This window comes from Lucilia sericata, unplaced genomic scaffold (assembly GCF_015586225.1).
Source record: "Lucilia sericata isolate MDLA Ls3-8-SP2 unplaced genomic scaffold, ASM1558622v1 Contig001450F_arrow, whole genome shotgun sequence".
Taxonomy (NCBI): domain Eukaryota; kingdom Metazoa; phylum Arthropoda; class Insecta; order Diptera; family Calliphoridae; genus Lucilia; species Lucilia sericata.
Genome location: NW_023995380.1, coordinates 64,125 through 83,457, shown reverse-complemented (window position 1 = coordinate 83,457; position 19,333 = coordinate 64,125). Strand labels below are relative to the sequence as shown.

Here is a 19,333-nt window from a genome sequence, read left to right as displayed (position 1 = left end):
TAAAACAAACAACATAGAAATATGTGCGAATAAGTGAACAAAAACAAAATTTTAACACAAAATACATAAAGATACTTTTTTTCAAAAAAAAAAAAAAAAATGTAATAAACAGTTTTTATGTTCTGAAGAAAATTTTCATTATACTAAATTATTTTTTTCTTTTTTCATTTTTCATTTCATTACAGTTGTATTTGGCACAGTGAAAGTATTTTATTTTAATATAAAAATTAAAATTAAAGCAGCATAAAATAAGAAAACAAAATATTTATCTCAATGTTGAGCAAATTTTGAAAAAAATACATTTTAACAGTTTTTCACAATAAAAATCAAAAATTAAGCTAAAATTTTAAAGTAATTATTGCCAAGAAAATATAATCAAACATGGCTGACGATATATCATCTCCGATGCGTATGCAAAAGAAAACGAGAAGTGCTTCCATATGTGCCACCGGTGGAAGCATAGAAACCGTTATTTACAATATGCCCTCGGGCAATAATACACCAGATTCACAGGGTACACCCAACTATAGAAGACGTCGACCTGCCACCAGATCACAAAGTGCTCGTATAACAAATACGGCGGGTAGATCGGTAAGTTGTTTTATACATCAATATTACGAATTTATTTTATTTAAATCTTAATGATTTATATTTTTACAATTTTAATTATAATCTTGTAGTTATGTCAAAAGAGATATGTATGTATTTTCTACTAAATAGAGTGCGTAGATTTGCGTGTGCAAAAACATTTGTGATTTTCTACATTTCTATAACAATTTATGTAATTTATTCATATCAGTGTCAGTTTTAACTGTCACAATTTTATACAATGATTTTGGAATACTCAAACATATCAACATAGTTTACACATTCATATACATACATATGTATGTGCAAATATATATGTATGTATTTTTTGACATTTGTAGACACATGTTTTTAAGGGAAGTTTCATACTGAGAATGTTTACTTTTAACAAGTAAGAGTGTTATATTCGGCAATGCCGAATCTTATATACCCACCATCAAACCTCGTTTGACTCGAATGAAACTTACTTATGTCGAATTTCATCTATATACTCGTATTTTTAGGCCAGTTATAAGCGTTAAAGTAATTTTCTGAAGGGGACCTTATATTTCGGGGTAGGGTCAATTATGCGTCGATCCTCATAAAATTTGGTAGACAGAATTTGGTTCGTATTAAATTTATTTGTGTCGAATTTCATCGCTACACTCGTATTTTTAAGCCATTAATGAGCGTTGCAGTCATTTTCTGAAGGGCACCTTATATGGAGGGTAGGGTCAATCATGGACCGATCCTCATAAAATTTTTTAGATAGATTTTGCATAGTGATTTTGGATCATTAGAAACTTACTTATGTCGAATTTCATCGCTATATTCGTATTCATAAACAAGTTATAGCTGTTAAAGCTGCTTTTCGAGGGGCCACTTGTATGGGGGCTATCCGAAAACGTGGACCTATATTGCCCATTTCAACACAAAACAAACCTTACCTATAAGAAATATTTATGTGAAATTTCAATCCTCTAGCTCTTTCCATTCGGACTCTATCGTGCTTTCAACAGACAGACAGACGGACGGACAGACGGACAGACATGGCTAGATCGTCTTAGAATTTAATGAGGACCCAGAATATATATACTTTTGTGGATCTATGACCAATATTTCGATGTGTTACAAACGGAATGACAAAATCAATATACCCCCATCTTTTTTGATGATGGGTATAAAAACGTCGGGATTGTATGACCCAATAACCCTAATGCAATCCACTAACAACTGACAATTTGGTCATAATTGGCATATTTGACGTTCATTTCTGTTTTCCGGACGTTCATACGATATGATGGTTGTATAGTAGTACCCACTATACTCAACGAGGTTTTCTGTTTTCCTAAATTCGACTTTTTCTAAATGTTAATTTCTTTTAAAATTTAATAACCCGATTTCTTGTAGAATTTTTTCTAGAAATGTTTTTGCTTTAAAAATTTATTACAAACGGGTCAAAAGTAATAATTCCATATCCAGCTTTGACATACTTTTCGACTTTTGTATGCCTCCCGACCAGTGAAACTGTAGCTCAACTTTAGAATGTTAATATTTCGTATGTAGAAGAGTTATCATTTCACAAGCTGAAATGTATGAAGTGGATGTTCTTGCATCTCTCGGATCACTGCACTATATCCGCCCCTTTTTCGCTCTCTGAACTTCTCATTACTTAACAAACAGTTAAATCAACGAATTCTTTCGGCATTTCCATAGGAAACTTTATTGGCCTTCGAGCTAAGTTTATTACTGGTCTTACCTTTTAGTCGTCCCATCAAAGTGTTAAGCATAATACTAGTTCTTCAATTCTTGCTTGCCGAAAGCAATCAACTACTGACCTAGTTCAAAAGGATATCAATAACTATACCAAATATATTCTTTCAAACATATGCCGTTAAAAAGGTTTTATTGGATCTCAACCTAGGTTAGGTTATGTTTGCAGGTCGTCCTATCATCAGATGAGAACACTTGGGTCCATTGATCCTTTTGTGATATCTGAAATGAGAAAAGCGGTCAGCGTATTAGTACACTTCGACCTAAGTATTCTCGGTTCGTAAACTAAATCAGTTCGTCGCACTAATATTGGAGTCTATCTTTCGAATATCAACCTCTGATAGATCTTCGCATGATTGCAGGTGGCCACAATCGATCATCTTATATAGTTTTTCACGTATAGAGATTTTTCAGGTTGAGAGCGTTATGCCACACAATCGTCGGTGTGCTCTCTTGCTAGTGAGGTGTCCATCTTGGCAAGAGAGTCCGCAATGGTATTACCAAGTAAATATTTGTATCTCAACTTAAATAACTCTTCTGGAATGGATGGCATACTGGCACTGGTCTTGAAGCAGTGTTCTTCTATAATATGTGTCATTCTTATACATTCCTTTAGAGGCCAAACCCTTTAATTGCTTCAATAAGACATAAAATCGCTCAACCACACTTTATAACAATCTCTGTATGGTTCCCACGTAAATTATATATTCGATCCGGAATGACCCGAGTTATACTCGGCCAAAGAATAATAGAGTGTTGCAAGTGAACAAGTGTTGCAAGTGAACGGTGTATAAGTCATACTTATTCTATATGATCTCTTATCTTACCAAAAATTAAATTCAACTGTCATAAACAGGAGCTACCGCGTACAGGGAAAGGTAGTTTGTTGGTGACAGTAGGGTATCTAACTCTATTGGTTTATTGAACAGCCCGAACACTTTTAACTCACCCTACATCCAGTTCTTTTGATACCAACTCTTTCCCAACATATAGACAACTCTTCTTTTGGATCCTGTTGAGTCGGAAAAGGCAGCGGAAACTTATTTGAATATGCATCAGTCTTAAAACCAACATTCTGTTCCCGCTATTTGGGCTTAAACCACAGCTACTACATGTACTAAGAAATTACCTAGCAACAGACTCACGAAGTACTAGATAGGTATATTGGTTAACCTAAGAGAATAACACTTGATGTAGTTTGAGGTACTGATAGCAACTCTATTCCCCATTACTGCAATAACACCAAGCTGATATCGGTTCACCAATATAACATTCCCCAGCAGTTTCGGTCTCCATAATAATTACCTGGCGTTCATGACTTCAACTGTTTTATCCCGAAGCTAAAGTTGCGATATATAACCCAGACCTTTTCCATTCGTAATATTTTGTAGAAACATATCTCTATTTTAAGACTACGAAATACCTACAAACTCACCGGTAATAAAACCTATATTTCCCACTTTAAAGTTCATAATCTGGTATTAAGTAGAGTTCGAAATGTTTCGTCATGTCGTTTAGGGAATACCGTCGTTCTAAGACTTGGTTGGATATCATATAAACAACATTTAAAGCTAATGCGGTATCGGTGTAATTTCGAACATCAGCTTAGTATGCTCGACAAATCTTTAGTAAAATTGAGGTCGGCTTATTGGCAAACATTTAGGTCTATAAAACAAGTAAGAAATTACAGTCGGGCGTGGCCGACCATATGATACCCTACACCAGTTATGAATATTAAATGTGATTTATTTTTCATAATAAAGCATTTATCTTCAATATTCCCTTGTTCCGATACATTTAAGCAATTTATGGATGAAAAACTAATTTTCTGAAAGAGGCTTTATATGGGGGCTAGGGGCAAATATGGACCAAGCCCGATAAAATTTTGTGAATATATTTATATTGACATAATATTTTATTGTGCTGAATTTCATCGCGATATTTGTGTTTATAAGTTAATTTGGGACATTCAAGTAACTTTCTGAAGGGGACTTTGCATGGGAGCTAGGGTCAAATGTGGCCCGATCTTTATGAAATTTGGCAGGGTCATCAAGACTTCTATAAAACTTAGTTGTGCCGTATTTTATCGATATATCTGTATATTTAACATAATTATGAGCTCAGAAGCCCTTTTCGGGGGGTTCTGTTGTATGGGGGCTAGGTGAAATAATGGACCGATTTTAACCATTTTCAATAGGCTTCGTCCTTGGGTCAAATAAAACGTGCGTGCCAAATTTCATCCAATTATCTTGAAAATTGCGACCTGTACCTTGCGCACAAGGTTTACATGGACAGCCAGCCAGCCAGCCAGCCAGACGGACGGACGGACGGACATAGCTTAATCGACTCAGAAAACGATTCTAAGCCGATTGGTATACTTTAAGGTGGGTCTAGGACGAATATTTTTGTATGTTACAAACATCAGCACAAATCCAATATACCCTCCCTACTAAAGTGGTGTCGGGTATAATAAGGAATTGAACCGGACACTTTATGGAGGATTTATTCCATCTCATTCGGTTCATTCGAGCTCGACATAAAGAATTATTTAATAAAAAGAGATTTCGGAAATTAAGTATGAATGATGAAGGTATTGTGCGAGAATACCCCCGACTATTGAGTATAATCTTATATTTGATTTAACTCTATTTTATGTGCACTGAGTCTAATTGTAAAGATGAGAAAGAAAGAACCTATAGGTATCGAGTTCAGTTATTCAACATAGTTTTTCACCTGATCGGTGAATTGAGTCATTTAGTGTCCTAAGAACACTTTAATGCTTATGCATATACTTAATACAGATGCCTAATTACGACATTCGTATCGATCAAATAATATTCAGATGTTCACAGCATTTGGACAAAGACATAATTAGAGGTTGGCTTTAATTTGTCTTTCTCTCACGCTTTAATTTGTCTTTCTCTCACGGAGACAGTCGTCACCTTACCGTCCGCAAGTAATCTAGTAAACAGACGCTTAAAAAACTTGAACGAAAAGGTTTATTGCCATGTAATGACTCCTTTAAACTAGCTTTCTGACTATCACTTTGTAATTTATAAACTTACAATAGGACAAGCATATGTTAAAATAGCTATTTACCTCGGAAGTCGTGTCGCTAGGGATTGCCCCACCAAGCTGTGGGGTTTACATTGAAAAGTCTTATATAGTCCTAAAAAAATAACATATTTATGTGAAACCCCTTCATATTTTCTACATTCCTTATTTATTTACTTTGCACTAACAATACCCATATCATGAAGAGTAAAAAAGTATATGTATGTCTATTCAAAAGTGTGTCTGAATTTTTTTTATTTCATTAGAAACATGTAACAAATAAATGTTTCTCTCAACTTATTTTCCCACATCAAACAGATTTCTATATAAGTGACTTCCAGAAAGTCTGCCAGAATAACTGTCTGACCGTCCGTCTGTCTGCAGCAACATCCAACAAGTATGTCAGCAGCAACATCCAACAAGTATGAGTATTTATATTAAGTTGTACACATATTTATTGTAATGAATATATATAACCTGTAGATCGGGGTGGCTAAGGTTATCCTAGAATCAGCTATTTGATAGATATATTAACAAAAGTTTAAACCAGATAAAAGTAATTTCTTACAAACGTTAGATCAATTAGAAATGGAAAATTAGCTTTAAGATCTAGTTGGAAAAACTTGTGTCAAGATCACATAGAAGCACTAAAGTGACAAATGATTCCCGCTCTGCAATACTTCGCACACTTCGGTAACATAACTCAATCAAGCAATCGAAAAATTAGGAACTTGAGAAAAAAATCGGTCTAAAAGGGACACATTAAGTTTTTGTAATACTGCCGGGGATGTTTTGCTGTGGTTTTATATTCATATGTAGATCTATGTACATGAATTTTCTAGTGTGAACATTCCATCATCATCATCATCATTCGCATTATATATACTCTTGTGTATAACACTAATCCAATTTCAAACATAAAAGTTTTCTATAAAATTTCATAAGTTTGAAAATATGTATGTTTTGATTAAATCTTTACAGGATTTCTTTTTTTGCATATTCAAAGAAATTATTTTATAAACTACAAAATTAAAAATTAAAACTTTAAATGTATTTCTAATGAAAACTATGCAATACAATCAGATATTTTAAGCATTAAGTTAAGAAAATAACACAATCAGCATTTCTTGTAGATATGTATTTTAAATAGATTTTTGTATATTAGTTCAAGAAATAAATTTTAATTTATGATTGTGTTGGCAAAAAAAAAAAATATTTAAAATTCACAATAATTTTATATGCAACTTAAGAAAGATAGCTTTTTCAATGCATACATATGTACATATGTATGTATGTATGAAATTTATAAATATTATCTAACTCCCTACTTTTTCTAAAAAAAAATCAATAAAAAACATTTTATTTATTTAATTCCTTTAAAAACCACAAAAATCATTAACATCGTTTTGATTTTATATTACTTGGAATGAAAACAGCAACAAACAAAAAAACTGTAATTTTTACGCAGTTATAAAGTCTGCGTAAAAAGAAAAAATAAATTACTATTGACATTTCACATTTAACTGAACAATTATACAATTTATAACCAAGTAATACAATTATTGCGGTTTACGCCTTTGAGCGATTTACATACATTAAGGATGTTTTTTGTACACATTTTTTACCCACCATTAAAAAAGAACTAATGAATATAATATGCAGGGTTCATATGGCCTTTATGAATCGAACCACCTTTTATTTTATATATTAATGAAGTAGAACTAAACTAAAACTGAACTAGAACAGAACTAGAACAGAACTAGAACAGAACTAGAACAGAACTAGAACAGAACTAGAACAGAACTAGAACAGAACTAGAACAGAACAGAACTAGAACAGAACTAGAACAGAACTAGAACTAGAACTAGAACAGAACTAGAACAGAACTAGAACAGAACTAGAACAGAACTAGAACAGAACTAGAACAAAACTAGAACAGAACTAGAACAGAACTAGAACTGAACTAGAACTGAACTAGAACTGAACTAGAACTGAACTAGAACTGAACTAGAACTGAACTAGAACTGCACTAGAACTGAACTAGAACTGAACTAGAACTGAACTGGAATTGAACTAGAACTGGACTAGAGCAGAACTAGAACAGAACTAGAACAGAACTAGAACAGAACTAGAACAGAACTAGAACTGAACTAGAACAGAACTAGAACAGAACTAGAACAGAACTAGAACAGAACTAGAACAGAACTAGAACAGAACTAGAACAGAACTAGAACAGAACTAGAACAGAACTAGAACAGAACTAGAACAGAACTAGAACAGAACTAGAACAGAACTAGAACAGAACTAGAACAGAACTAGAACAGAACTAGAACAGAACTAGAACAGAACTAGAACAGAACTAGAACAGAACTAGAACAGAACTAGAACAGAACTAGAACAGAACTAGAACAGAACTAGAACAGAACTAGAACAGAACTAGAACAGAACTAGAACAGAACTAGAACAGAACTAGAACAGAACTAGAACAGAACAGAACTAGAACAGAAGTAGAACTGAACTAGAACTGAACTAGGACTGAACTAGGACTGACCTAGAACTGAACTAGAACTGAACTAGAACTGAACTAGAACTGAACTAGAACTGAACTAGAACTGAACTAGAACTGAACTAGAACTGAACTAGAACTGAACTAGAACTGAACTAGAACTGAACTAGAACTGAACTAGAACTGAACTAGAACTGAACTAGAACTGAACTAGAACTGAACTAGAACTGAACTAGAACTGAACTAGAACTGAACTAGAACTGAACTAGAACTGAACTAGAACTGAACTAGAACTGAACTAGAACTGAACTAGAACTGAACTAGAACTGAACTAGAACTGAACTAGAACTGAACTAGAACTGAACTAGAACTGAACTAGAACTGAACTAGAACTGAACTGGAATTGAACTAGAACTAGAACTGAACTAGAACTGAACTAGAACTGAACTAGAACTGAACTAGAACTGAACTAGAACTGAACTAGAACTGAACTAGAACTGAACTAGAACTGAACTAGAACTGAACTAGAACTGAACTAGAACTGAACTAGAACTGAACTAGAACTGAACTAGAACTGAACTAGAACTGAACTAGAACTGAACTAGAACTGAACTAGAACTGAACTAGAACTGAACTAGAACTGAACTAGAACTGAACTAGAACTGAACTAGAACTGAACTAGAACTGAACTAGAACTGAACTAGAACTGAACTAGAACTGAACTAGAACTGAACTAGAACTGAACTAGAACTGAACTAGAACTGAACTAGAACTGAACTAGAACTGAACTAGAACTGAACTAGAACTGAACTAGAACTGAACTAGAACTGAACTAGAACTGAACTAGAACTGAACTAGAACTGAACTAGCTGAACTAGAACTGAACTGAACTAGAACTGAACTAGAACTGAACTACAACTGAACTACAACTGAACTACAACTGAACTACAACTGAACTACAACTGAACTACAACTGAACTAGAACTGAACTAGAACTGAACTAGAACTGAACTAGAACTGAACTAGAACTGAACTAGAACTGAACTAGAACTGAACTAGAACTGAACTAGAACTGAACTAGAACTGAACTAGAACTGAACTAGAACTGAACTAGAACTGAACTAGAACTGAACTAGAACTGAACTAGAACTGAACTAGAACTGAACTAGAACTGAACTAGAACTGAACTAGAACTGAACTAGAACTGAACTAGAACTGAACTAGAACTGAACTAGAACTGAACTAGAACTGAACTAGAACTGAACTAGAACTGAACTAGAACTGAACTAGAACTAGAACTGAACTAGAATTGAACTAGAATTGAACTAGAACTGGACTAGAACTGAACTAGAACTAAACAAGAACTGAGAAGCTATAGCCAATTATGAACGATTTAACTTCATAGCATATCAATATTTCTAAGAAAATAATGTGTGCAATTGGTAATTACCAAATATACTCAGATTTTACAAATCATACATAAACCACGCAAACATGTCACTTTCATTAATAAAACTATTTTGTTGAAGATTTTATAAATACACAATACTTGGAAAATATGTGCATAAAAATTATTCCAAGAAATGTATATTTCAACGGATGCAAAAATATCGAAAACTGTTATTTCATGACGACTTGTTTTGTTGTATCTGCTCTACTTACTGCTGGAAACTGCCGTCAACTAAATTTCATTAGTTGAAAGTAAATTTACCTCGTAAACAGTGGAAATGAGTAGGTAGCAGTTGCACAGTCAATAGCTATCGATAGCTGTTAACTAGGGTTTTCGTTTTTCCATAGTTTTTATACATATGAGAAGATTCGGGAAACTTAATTTGTTTCGATGAAAGGATCCATAATGCGGACATTTATATACTTATGGTAACTGTATGTATGATATTGACATGACATTTACCCGTGGAAAACTCTATCGTTTACGTTCATGTTACTCGCAACAGTTGCGGGTTGAATATGCAATTTTTGAATGTATGTGAATTGATAAATGTTCATTTTACCGTGAAAAAGCCAACAAAATTTGTACGAAATATTCTGCTGAAGCACCGTATAATAAGTACATTAGACAGACTCACACAAATAAATAAAACTATAGTTAATGTTAAGGTGAAATTTTAAAAATAGTTTAAACTTTAAAAATGTTATGTTTTAAATTCGATTCGAGAATCAAAGAGGGGCCACAAACCATTTTCTATAAAAGGGACAGATGGACCTTTTGATCAAAACAAGGGCATACTTTTTTACAGTGTTCAAACTTTAAATATTCTCTGCCCTCTCTATGGCTTTTCATACGTACATTGTACAAACACAGAAACAATAATTTCCAATTTGTTTCTGGGTTTTGTAAGTGTCAACCATTATTATCAAGGGTAAACGAGGAAATGTATGATGCATCGCGATACATTTGTCATATTGTGTAAATATTGATGTTAAATAACAAAATACCTTGAAAGTGAATAGTTCCTGAAATATGAGCAGCTGCAGGTTTAGACGTTTTTTGTTTTACTGTATATAAGGGTGGTTCCTTTTAAAGTCTTAGAAAATAAATAATACCATTTAAAGATATATCCTGGGAACTTAATATTTAATATATTCTAAGCAACATATTTTATCACATCCGATCCCACTTGAATATAAAAAATCCCGAAATTTATTTCCCCTTTTTGTTACTTAACAACGGGAAAAACCATTGCATGGTCAAATTAGCACACAGCAATACAATTTCACACACACACAATGTAAAAAACCACTCATACGCATAAATTACACGTTCATCCATTCAGTCTGTCTGTCAGACACAATACACAACCAACACACACTTCATCAAAAGAAACAAAACCCACAATTTTCAGATGTCATGCAATGTATGACGTCCTGTTGCCTCAGTTACTGTTGCTCTTCATGGCCTACAACAAATGTCCACTAACTACATACAACAATTAAAACAAAAGCAACCTAAAGTTAAAAGTTAATAAACAAGAACAGAAAAGGAGGAAAACAATCGCTGCAGAATGAAATATTTTCTATAGACCCCTGAAAACGGTTGTTCGATATCGTTCATACACTCAATAATTCATTCACTGGCGAACACTTTCACATATATGACACTTAAATTTTTCGCCATAATTTTCCAGCCAAGCAAGTCTGATATCATAACCTAAAAGGGGTTCTGATACAAAATACATGTGTCGGCCATCCCCCAAAACATACCAAACATCACTCAAACACATATGAATATAGTGTAAATTTCAGCCCGGTAAAAATGTTAATCACATAGACGATGTCTTACAGATACTTCTTCGTCAAAACAACTTCTGCATCCTCTATGTCTATAAAAATCTCTTCAACTTTCCATGTATTACTAGCCATTTTGGTACAAAACGATCTGGAGTAGTTATTTCCCCTGCTACACTTATCCTTGAAAGAATAAGATTAATACATAGAAAGTAATGATTAATATTTCTTCAGTTCTTGTTCTAGTTTAGTTCTAGTTCAGTTCTAGTTTAGTTCGTAGTTCAGTTCTAGTTCAGTTCTAGTCAGTTCTAGTTCAGTTACAGTCAGTTCTAGTTCAGTTTCTAGTTCAGTTCTAGTTCAGTTCTAGTTCAGTTCTAGTTCAGTTCTAGTTCAGTTCTAGTTCAGTTCTAGTTCAGTTCTAGTTCAGTTCTAGTTCAGTTCTAGTTCAGTTCTAGTTCAGTTTCTAGTTCAGTTCTAGTTCAGTTCTAGTTCAGTTCTAGTTCAGTCTAGTTCAGTTCTAGTTCAGTTCTAGTTCAGTTCCAGTTCAGTTCTAGTTCAGTTCTAGTTCAGTTCTAGTTCAGTTCTAGTCAGTTTCTAGTTCAGTTCTAGTTCACTTCTAGTTCAGTTCTAGTTCAGTTCTAGTTCAGTTCTAGTTCAGTTCTAGTTCAGTTCTAGTTCAGTTCTAGTTCAGTTCTAGTTCAGTTGTAGTTCAGTTTGTAGTTCAGTTGTAGTTCAGTTGTAGTTCAGTTGTAGTTCAGTTGTAGTTCAGTTCGTAGTTTCAGTTCTAGTTCAGTTCTAGTTCAGTTCTAGTTCAGTCTAGTTCAGTTCTAGTTCAGTTCTAGTTCAGTTCTAGTTCAGTTCTAGTTCAGTTCTAGTTCAGTTCTAGTTCAGTTCTAGTTCAGTTCTATTCAGTTCAAATTCTGTTCTAGTACAGTTCTAGTTCAGTTCTAGTTCAGTTCTAGTTCAGTTCTAGTTCAGTTCTAGTTCAGTTCTAGTTCAGTTCTAGTTCAGTTCTAGTTCAGTTCTAGTTCAGTTCTAGTTCAGTTCTAGTTCAGTTCTAGTTCAGTTCTAGTTCAGTTCTAGTTCAGTTCTAGTTCAGTTCTAGTTCAGTTCTAGTTCAGTTCTAGTTCAGTTCTAGTTCAGTTCTAGTTCAGTTCTAGTTCAGTTCTAGTTCAGTTCTAGTTCAGTTCTAGTTCAGTTCTAGTTCAGTTCTAGTTCAGTTCTAGTTCAGTTCTAGTTCAGTTCTAGTTCAGTTCTAGTTAGTTCAGTTCTAGTTCAGTTCTAGTTCAGTTCTAGTTCAGTTCTAGTTCAGTTCTAGTTCAGTTCTAGTTCAGTTCTAGTTCAGTTCTAGTTCAGTTCTAGTTCAGTTCTAGTTCAGTTCTAGTTCAGTTCTAGTTCAGTTCTAGTTCAGTTCTAGTTCAGTTCTAGTTCAGTTCTAGTTCAGTTCTAGTTCAGTTCTAGTTCAGTTCTAGTTCAGTTCTAGTTCAGTTCTAGTTCAGTTCTAGTTCAGTTCTAGTTCAGTTCTAGTTCAGTTCTAGTTCAGTTCTAGTTCAGTTCTAGTTCAGTTCTAGTTCAGTTCTAGTTCAGTTCTAGTTCAGTTCTAGTTCTAGTTCAGTTCTAGTTCAGTTCTAGTTTAGTTCTAGTTCAGTTCTAGTTCAGTTCTAGTTCAGTTCTAGTTCTAGTGTTCTAGTTCTAGTTCAGTTCTAGTTCAGTTCTAGTTCAGTTCTAGTTCAGTTCTAGTTCAGTTCTAGTTCAGTTCTAGTTCAGTTCTAGTTCAGTTCTAGTTCAGTTCTAGTTCAGTTCTAGTTCAGTTCTAGTTCAGTTCTAGTTCAGTTCTAGTTCAGTTCTAGTTCAGTTCTAGTTCAGTTCCAATTCAGTTCTAGTTCAGTTCTAGTTCAGTTCTAGTTCAGTTCCAATTCAGTTCTAGTTCAGTTCTAGTTCAGTTCTAGTTCAGTTCTAGTTCAGTTCTAGTTCAGTTCTAGTTCAGTTCTAGTTCAGTTCTAGTTCAGTTCTAGTTCAGTTCTAGTTCAGTTCTAGTTCAGTTCTAGTTCAGTTCTAGTTCAGTTCTAGTTCAGTTCTAGTTCAGTTCTAGTTAGTTCTAGTTCAGTTCTAGTTCAGTTCTAGTTCAGTTCTAGTTCAGTTCTAGTTCAGTTCTAGTTCAGTTCTAGTTCAGTTCTAGTTCAGTTCTAGTTCAGTTCTAGTTCAGTTCTAGTTCAGTTCTAGTTCAGTTCTAGTTCAGTTCTAGTTCAGTTCTAGTTCTGTTCTAGTTCAGTTCTAGTTCAGTTCTAGTTCAGTTCTAGTTCAGTTCTAGTTCAGTTCTAGTTCAGTTCTAGTTCAGTTCTAGTTCAGTTCTAGTTCAGTTCTAGTTCAGTTCTAGTTCAGTTCTAGTTCAGGTCTAGTTCAGTTCTAGTTCAGTTCTACTTTAGTTCTACAACTATTCCAGTGTTGTGTCTAACCTTTAAAGCCTGAATCGGTCCAAAATTGACCATTCAACTAATGATTGAACTTAATTCATCAAAAGTAATCATATCGGAACTAAATTTGAAACGAAAATGTTTTAGATGTACACAAATTATACAGAATATTTTTTCCGGATCGGATCATCATTGCGCCTATCTCCCAAATAAAAAGTCCACTTTTACAAATCACTTAATCGAAAATAACTAATATATTAATAATGATTTCGGGATAAAATTTTACACGAATATGTCCTGTATTTAAACTAATAATACTGAAATATTAGCTCAGTGCTTAACGTCTTTGTAAGGATGAAGGGTATTTAATATTCGGCATAGCCGAATGTAGCATTGCATTTACATATTTCGCATGCAAGATGACAACGTAAAAACTTCTCATATAATCAGTTTTCAATAAAATCAGCACTGTGATAAAGGAAGAACAGTAAAACTGTAAATTGAGGCATATGCGTAATACGAATAAAACCCTGCAGTTTTAAAAACTTAAAATTGAGAAAAAATATTGATCAGCATTATATCCTGCATCTAACAAAGATTGTTTAAAAGTTGTCAATAGGGCCCCCTATGCATGATAAGAGTCAGTTAAAAATTACATAGTGTATTTATGTATTCAGAAGATACAACGCGTTGCAACGTACTTATAACTAGTTCCAATTGCGCTCCAAGCAATCATTCATACTTTTTATGCAAAACATGAGAATATTTAAAAATGAATTTTTAGACCACATTTGTTAATTTGCATAACGCGGTAATATTTTTTTTCTATAACCTGCCAAATGTTCTGCCAAAAGCAACTGGAGTGTTTTTATCATTTCCTTTTATTCGTGACCATTAATAGACCCATAATGGTATGGCGGCTTTATTATTATTTTTGTTTCATATTTTTTTTGGTTTTTGTGGTCTCTTAATGTTATGTTTTTATGCTTAATGGTCGTTGTTGTTGTATGCTCAAGTATATTAAGCAATAATATCAATAGTTCAGGCGATTGTTATTTGATTAATATAGGGATTTCTTATAAGCGTTTACGGAGAATATTAAAATAGTTTCATAGGACTACAACCACTACTGCATTTTCCTTAACGAAAACCTAGACTGGACTATAGACTAGACTATAGACTAGACTATAGACTAGACTATAGACTAGACTATAGACTAGACTATAGACTAGACTATAGACTAGACTATAGACTAGACTATAGACTAGACTATAGACTAGACTATAGACTAGACCATAGACTAGACTATAGACTAGACTATAGACTAGACCATAGACTAGACTATAGACTAGACTATAGACTAGACTATAGACTAGACTATAGACTAGACTATAGACTAGACTATAGACTAGACTATAGACGACTATAGACTAGACTATAGACTAGACTATAGACTAGACTATAGACTAGACTATAGACTAGACTATAGACTAGACTATAGACTAGACTATAGACTAGACTATAGACTAGACTATAGACTAGACTATAGACTAGACTATAGACTAGACTATAGACTAGACTATAGACTAGACTATAGACTAGACTATAGACTAGACTATAGACTAGACTATAGACTAGACTATAGACTAGACTATAGACTAGACTATAGACTAGACTATAGACTAGACTATAGACTAGACTATAGACTAGACTATAGACTAGACTATAGACTAGACTATAGACTAGACTATAGACTAGACTATAGACTAGACTATAGACTAGACTATAGACTAGACTATAGACTAGACTATAGACTAGACTATAGACTAGACTATAGACTAGACTATAGACTAGACTATAGACTAGACTATAGACTAGACTATAGACTAGACTATAGACTAGACTATAGACAAGACTATAGACTAGACTATAGACTAGACTATAGACTAGACTATAGACTAGACTATAGACTAGACTATAGACTAGACTATAGACTAGACTATAGACTAGACTATAGACTAGACTATAGACTAGACAATAGACTAGACTATAGACTAGACTATAGACTAGACTATAGACTAGACTATAGACTAGACTATAGACTAGACTATAGACTAGACTATAGACTAGACTATAGACTAGACTATAGACTAGACTATAGACTAGACTATAGACTAGACTATAGACTAGACTATAGACTAGACTATAGACTAGACTATAGACTAGACTATAGACTAGACTATAGACTAGACTATAGACTAGACTATAGACTAGACTATAGACTAGACTATAGACTAGACTATAGACTAGACTATAGACTAGACTATAGACTAGACTATAGACTAGACTATAGACTAGACTATAGACTAGACTATAGACTAGACCATAGACTAGACTATAGACTAGACTATAGACTAGACTATAGACTAGACTATAGACTAGACTATAGACTAGACTATAGGCTAGACTATAGACTAGACTATAGGCTAGACTATAGACTAGACTATAGACTAGACTATAGGCTAGACTATAGACTAGACTATAGGCTAGACTATAGACTAGACTATAGACTAGACTATAGGCTAGACTATAGACTAGACTATAGACTAGACTATAGACTAGACTATAGACTAGACTATAGACTAGACTATAGACTAGACTATAGACTAGACTATAGACTAGACTATAGACTAGACTATAGACTAGACTATAGACTACTATAGACTAGACTATAGACTAGACTATAGACTAGACTATAGACTAGACTATAGACTAGACTATAGACTAGACTATAGACTAGACTATAGACTAGACTATAGACTAGACTATAGACTAGACTATAGACTAGACTATAGACTAGACTAGACTAGACTATAGACTAGACTATAGACTAGACTATAGACTAGACTATAGACTAGACTATAGACTAGACTATAGACTAGACTATAGACTAGACTAGACTAGACTATAGACTAGACTATAGACTAGACTATAGACTATACTATAGACTAGACTATAGACTAGACTATAGGCTAGACTATAGACTAGGCTATAGACTAGACTATAGGCTAGACTATAGACTAGACTATAGACTAGACTATAGACTAGACTATAGACTAGACTATAGACTAGACTATAGACTAGACTATAGGCTAGACTATAGACTAGACTATAGACTAGACTATAGACTAGACTATAGACTAGACTATAGACTAGACTATAGACTAGACTATAGACTAGACTATAGACTAGACTATAGACTAGACTATAGACTAGACTATAGACTAGACTATAGACTAGACTATAGACTAGACTATAGACTAGACTATAGACTAGACTATAGACTAGACTATAGACTAGACTATAGACTAGACTATAGACTAGACTATAGACTAGACTATAGACTAGACTATAGACTAGACTATAGACTAGACTATAGACTAGACTATAGACTAGACTATAGACTAGACTATAGACTAGACTATAGACTAGACTATAGACTAGACTATAGACTAGACTATAGACTAGACTATAGACTAGACTATAGACTAGACAATAGACTAGACTATAGACTAGACTATAGACTAGACTATAGACTAGACTATAGACTAGACTATAGACTAGACTATAGACTAGACTATAGACTAGACTATAGACTAGACTATAGACTAGACTATAGACTAGACTATAGACTAGACTATAGACTAGACTATAGACTAGACTATAGACTAGACTATAGACTAGACTATAGACTAGACTATAGACTAGACTATAGACTAGACTATAGACTAGACTATAGACTAGACTATAGACTAGACTATAGACTAGACTATAGACTAGACTATAGACTAGACTATAGACTAGACTATAGACTAGACTATAGACTAGACTATAGACTAGACTATAGACTAGACTATAGACTAGACTATAGACTAGACTATAGACTAGACTATAGACTAGACTATAGACTAGACTATAGACTAGACTATAGACTAGACTATAGACTAGACTATAGACTAGACTATAGACTAGACTATAGACTAGACTATAGACTAGACTATAGACTAGACTATAGACTAGACTATAGACTAGACTATAGACTAGACTATAGACTAGACTATAGACTAGACTATAGGCTAGACTATAGACTAGACTATAGACTAGACTATAGGCTAGACTATAGACTAGACTATAGACTAGACTATAGACTAGACTATAGACGATATAGACTAGACTATAGGCTAGACTATAGACTAGACTATAGACTAGACTATAGGCTAGACTATAGACTAGACTATAGACTAGACTATAGACTAGACTATAGACTAGACTATAGACTAGACTATAGACTAGACTATAGACTAGACTATAGACTAGACTATAGACTAGACTATAGACTAGACTATAGACTAGACTATAGACTAGACTATAGACTAGACTATAGACTAGACTATAGCTAGACTATAGACTAGACTATAGGCTAGACTATAGACTAGAGACTATAGACTATAGACTAGACTATAGGCTAGACTATAGACTAGACTATAGACTAGACTATAGACTAGACTATAGACTAGACTATAGACTAGACTATAGACTAGACTATAGACTAGACTATAGACTAGACTATAGACTAGACTATAGACTAGACTATAGACTAGACTATAGACTAGACTATAGACTAGACTATAGACTAGACTATAGACTAGACTATAGACTAGACTATAGACTAGACTATAGACTAGACTATAGACTAGACTATAGACTAGACTATATACAAAACTATAATTCTTTAGGATTCCGTGATACCAAGAATAAGAATATTACTTGACCATGTACGTGTTATTTTCTGAACACCCTCATTCCTAACACAAAACTTTCTGGATTGCTAATAGTGACATTGTCACATTTTTTACTGGTTTCTAATGTAAATGTTAGTTTTTTTGAGCATATTTATGTTTATTTTGATAATTAAGAAATGACACTTACACGCCAATGTTTTTTTGTTCCACTTTTGGTTAAAATATTCCTAAATATTTTGATTAAATATACAGGCGTATGGGATTAACACAATATAATTGCCCTAAAAAGCTAAACAAATACCTAGTATATACGTAAGTAGGTCTATAGGTATGTAATTAATTGAATTAAGTCAATAATTAATTTAACAGGTTGCCACCAAATCCAAGGAGAATTGTCTATTGTTAGAAAAAAAGAGGTCAAAACTATTACGTGACTAAAAGATTTTCATTAATAAACATAACAAAAGAAATTAGTAATTTTGTGAATTGATACTTGCATGGATTAAAGTAATCAAATTAAACCAAGAAAGCATTGGGTTGTTTAAATATTGAAGAGGGAAAGTTAATAAATTATTTTTGTTTATAATTTACAATTTGTTATGTACATATTTATAAAATATATGTTTGTATTTGCTATATTCATAATTAGAAATCTTTATAATTAATAAGAATTTATTTTTTTCATTCTTTCTAGGTTCGAAGGCGTCCCCAACAGCAACAACAAATGCAGCATAATTTACAAGAAACTCGTTCATACTGCACCAGTGAACCCAGACTTAGCGAAACAGAAACACCACCACAAAGAAGGAAACTTTCACAAAGAAGGCCACAACAACAACACCGTAAGTTCACTCCTTCACGATACTTGTTTAACAAAACTCAAAAAAAATATATCTTATAAAAGAAACTACTTAGCTAAAAAAATATGAATTATGTGAGAAGTACTAGATATGTAGATAAAAAGTTCGAGG

At 33.4% G+C, this 19,333-nt stretch overlaps 1 protein-coding gene across 2 annotated transcripts in view; it reads left to right on the top strand.

Annotated features, from left to right (window-relative positions):
- Window positions 1-232: 232 nt before the first annotated feature.
- LOC119611438 (GTP-binding protein RAD) overlaps window positions 233-19,333 on the top strand; it is a 61,349-nt gene continuing 42,248 nt past the window's right edge. For both annotated transcript variants that reach the window (XM_037967014.1, XM_037967015.1), the window contains exons 1-2: window positions 233-591; window positions 19,057-19,204. In XM_037967014.1, the coding sequence (XP_037822942.1) occupies window positions 382-591; window positions 19,057-19,204 (358 nt within the window). In that variant the 5' untranslated portion in view covers window positions 233-381. The remainder of the gene's footprint in view (window positions 592-19,056; window positions 19,205-19,333) is intronic.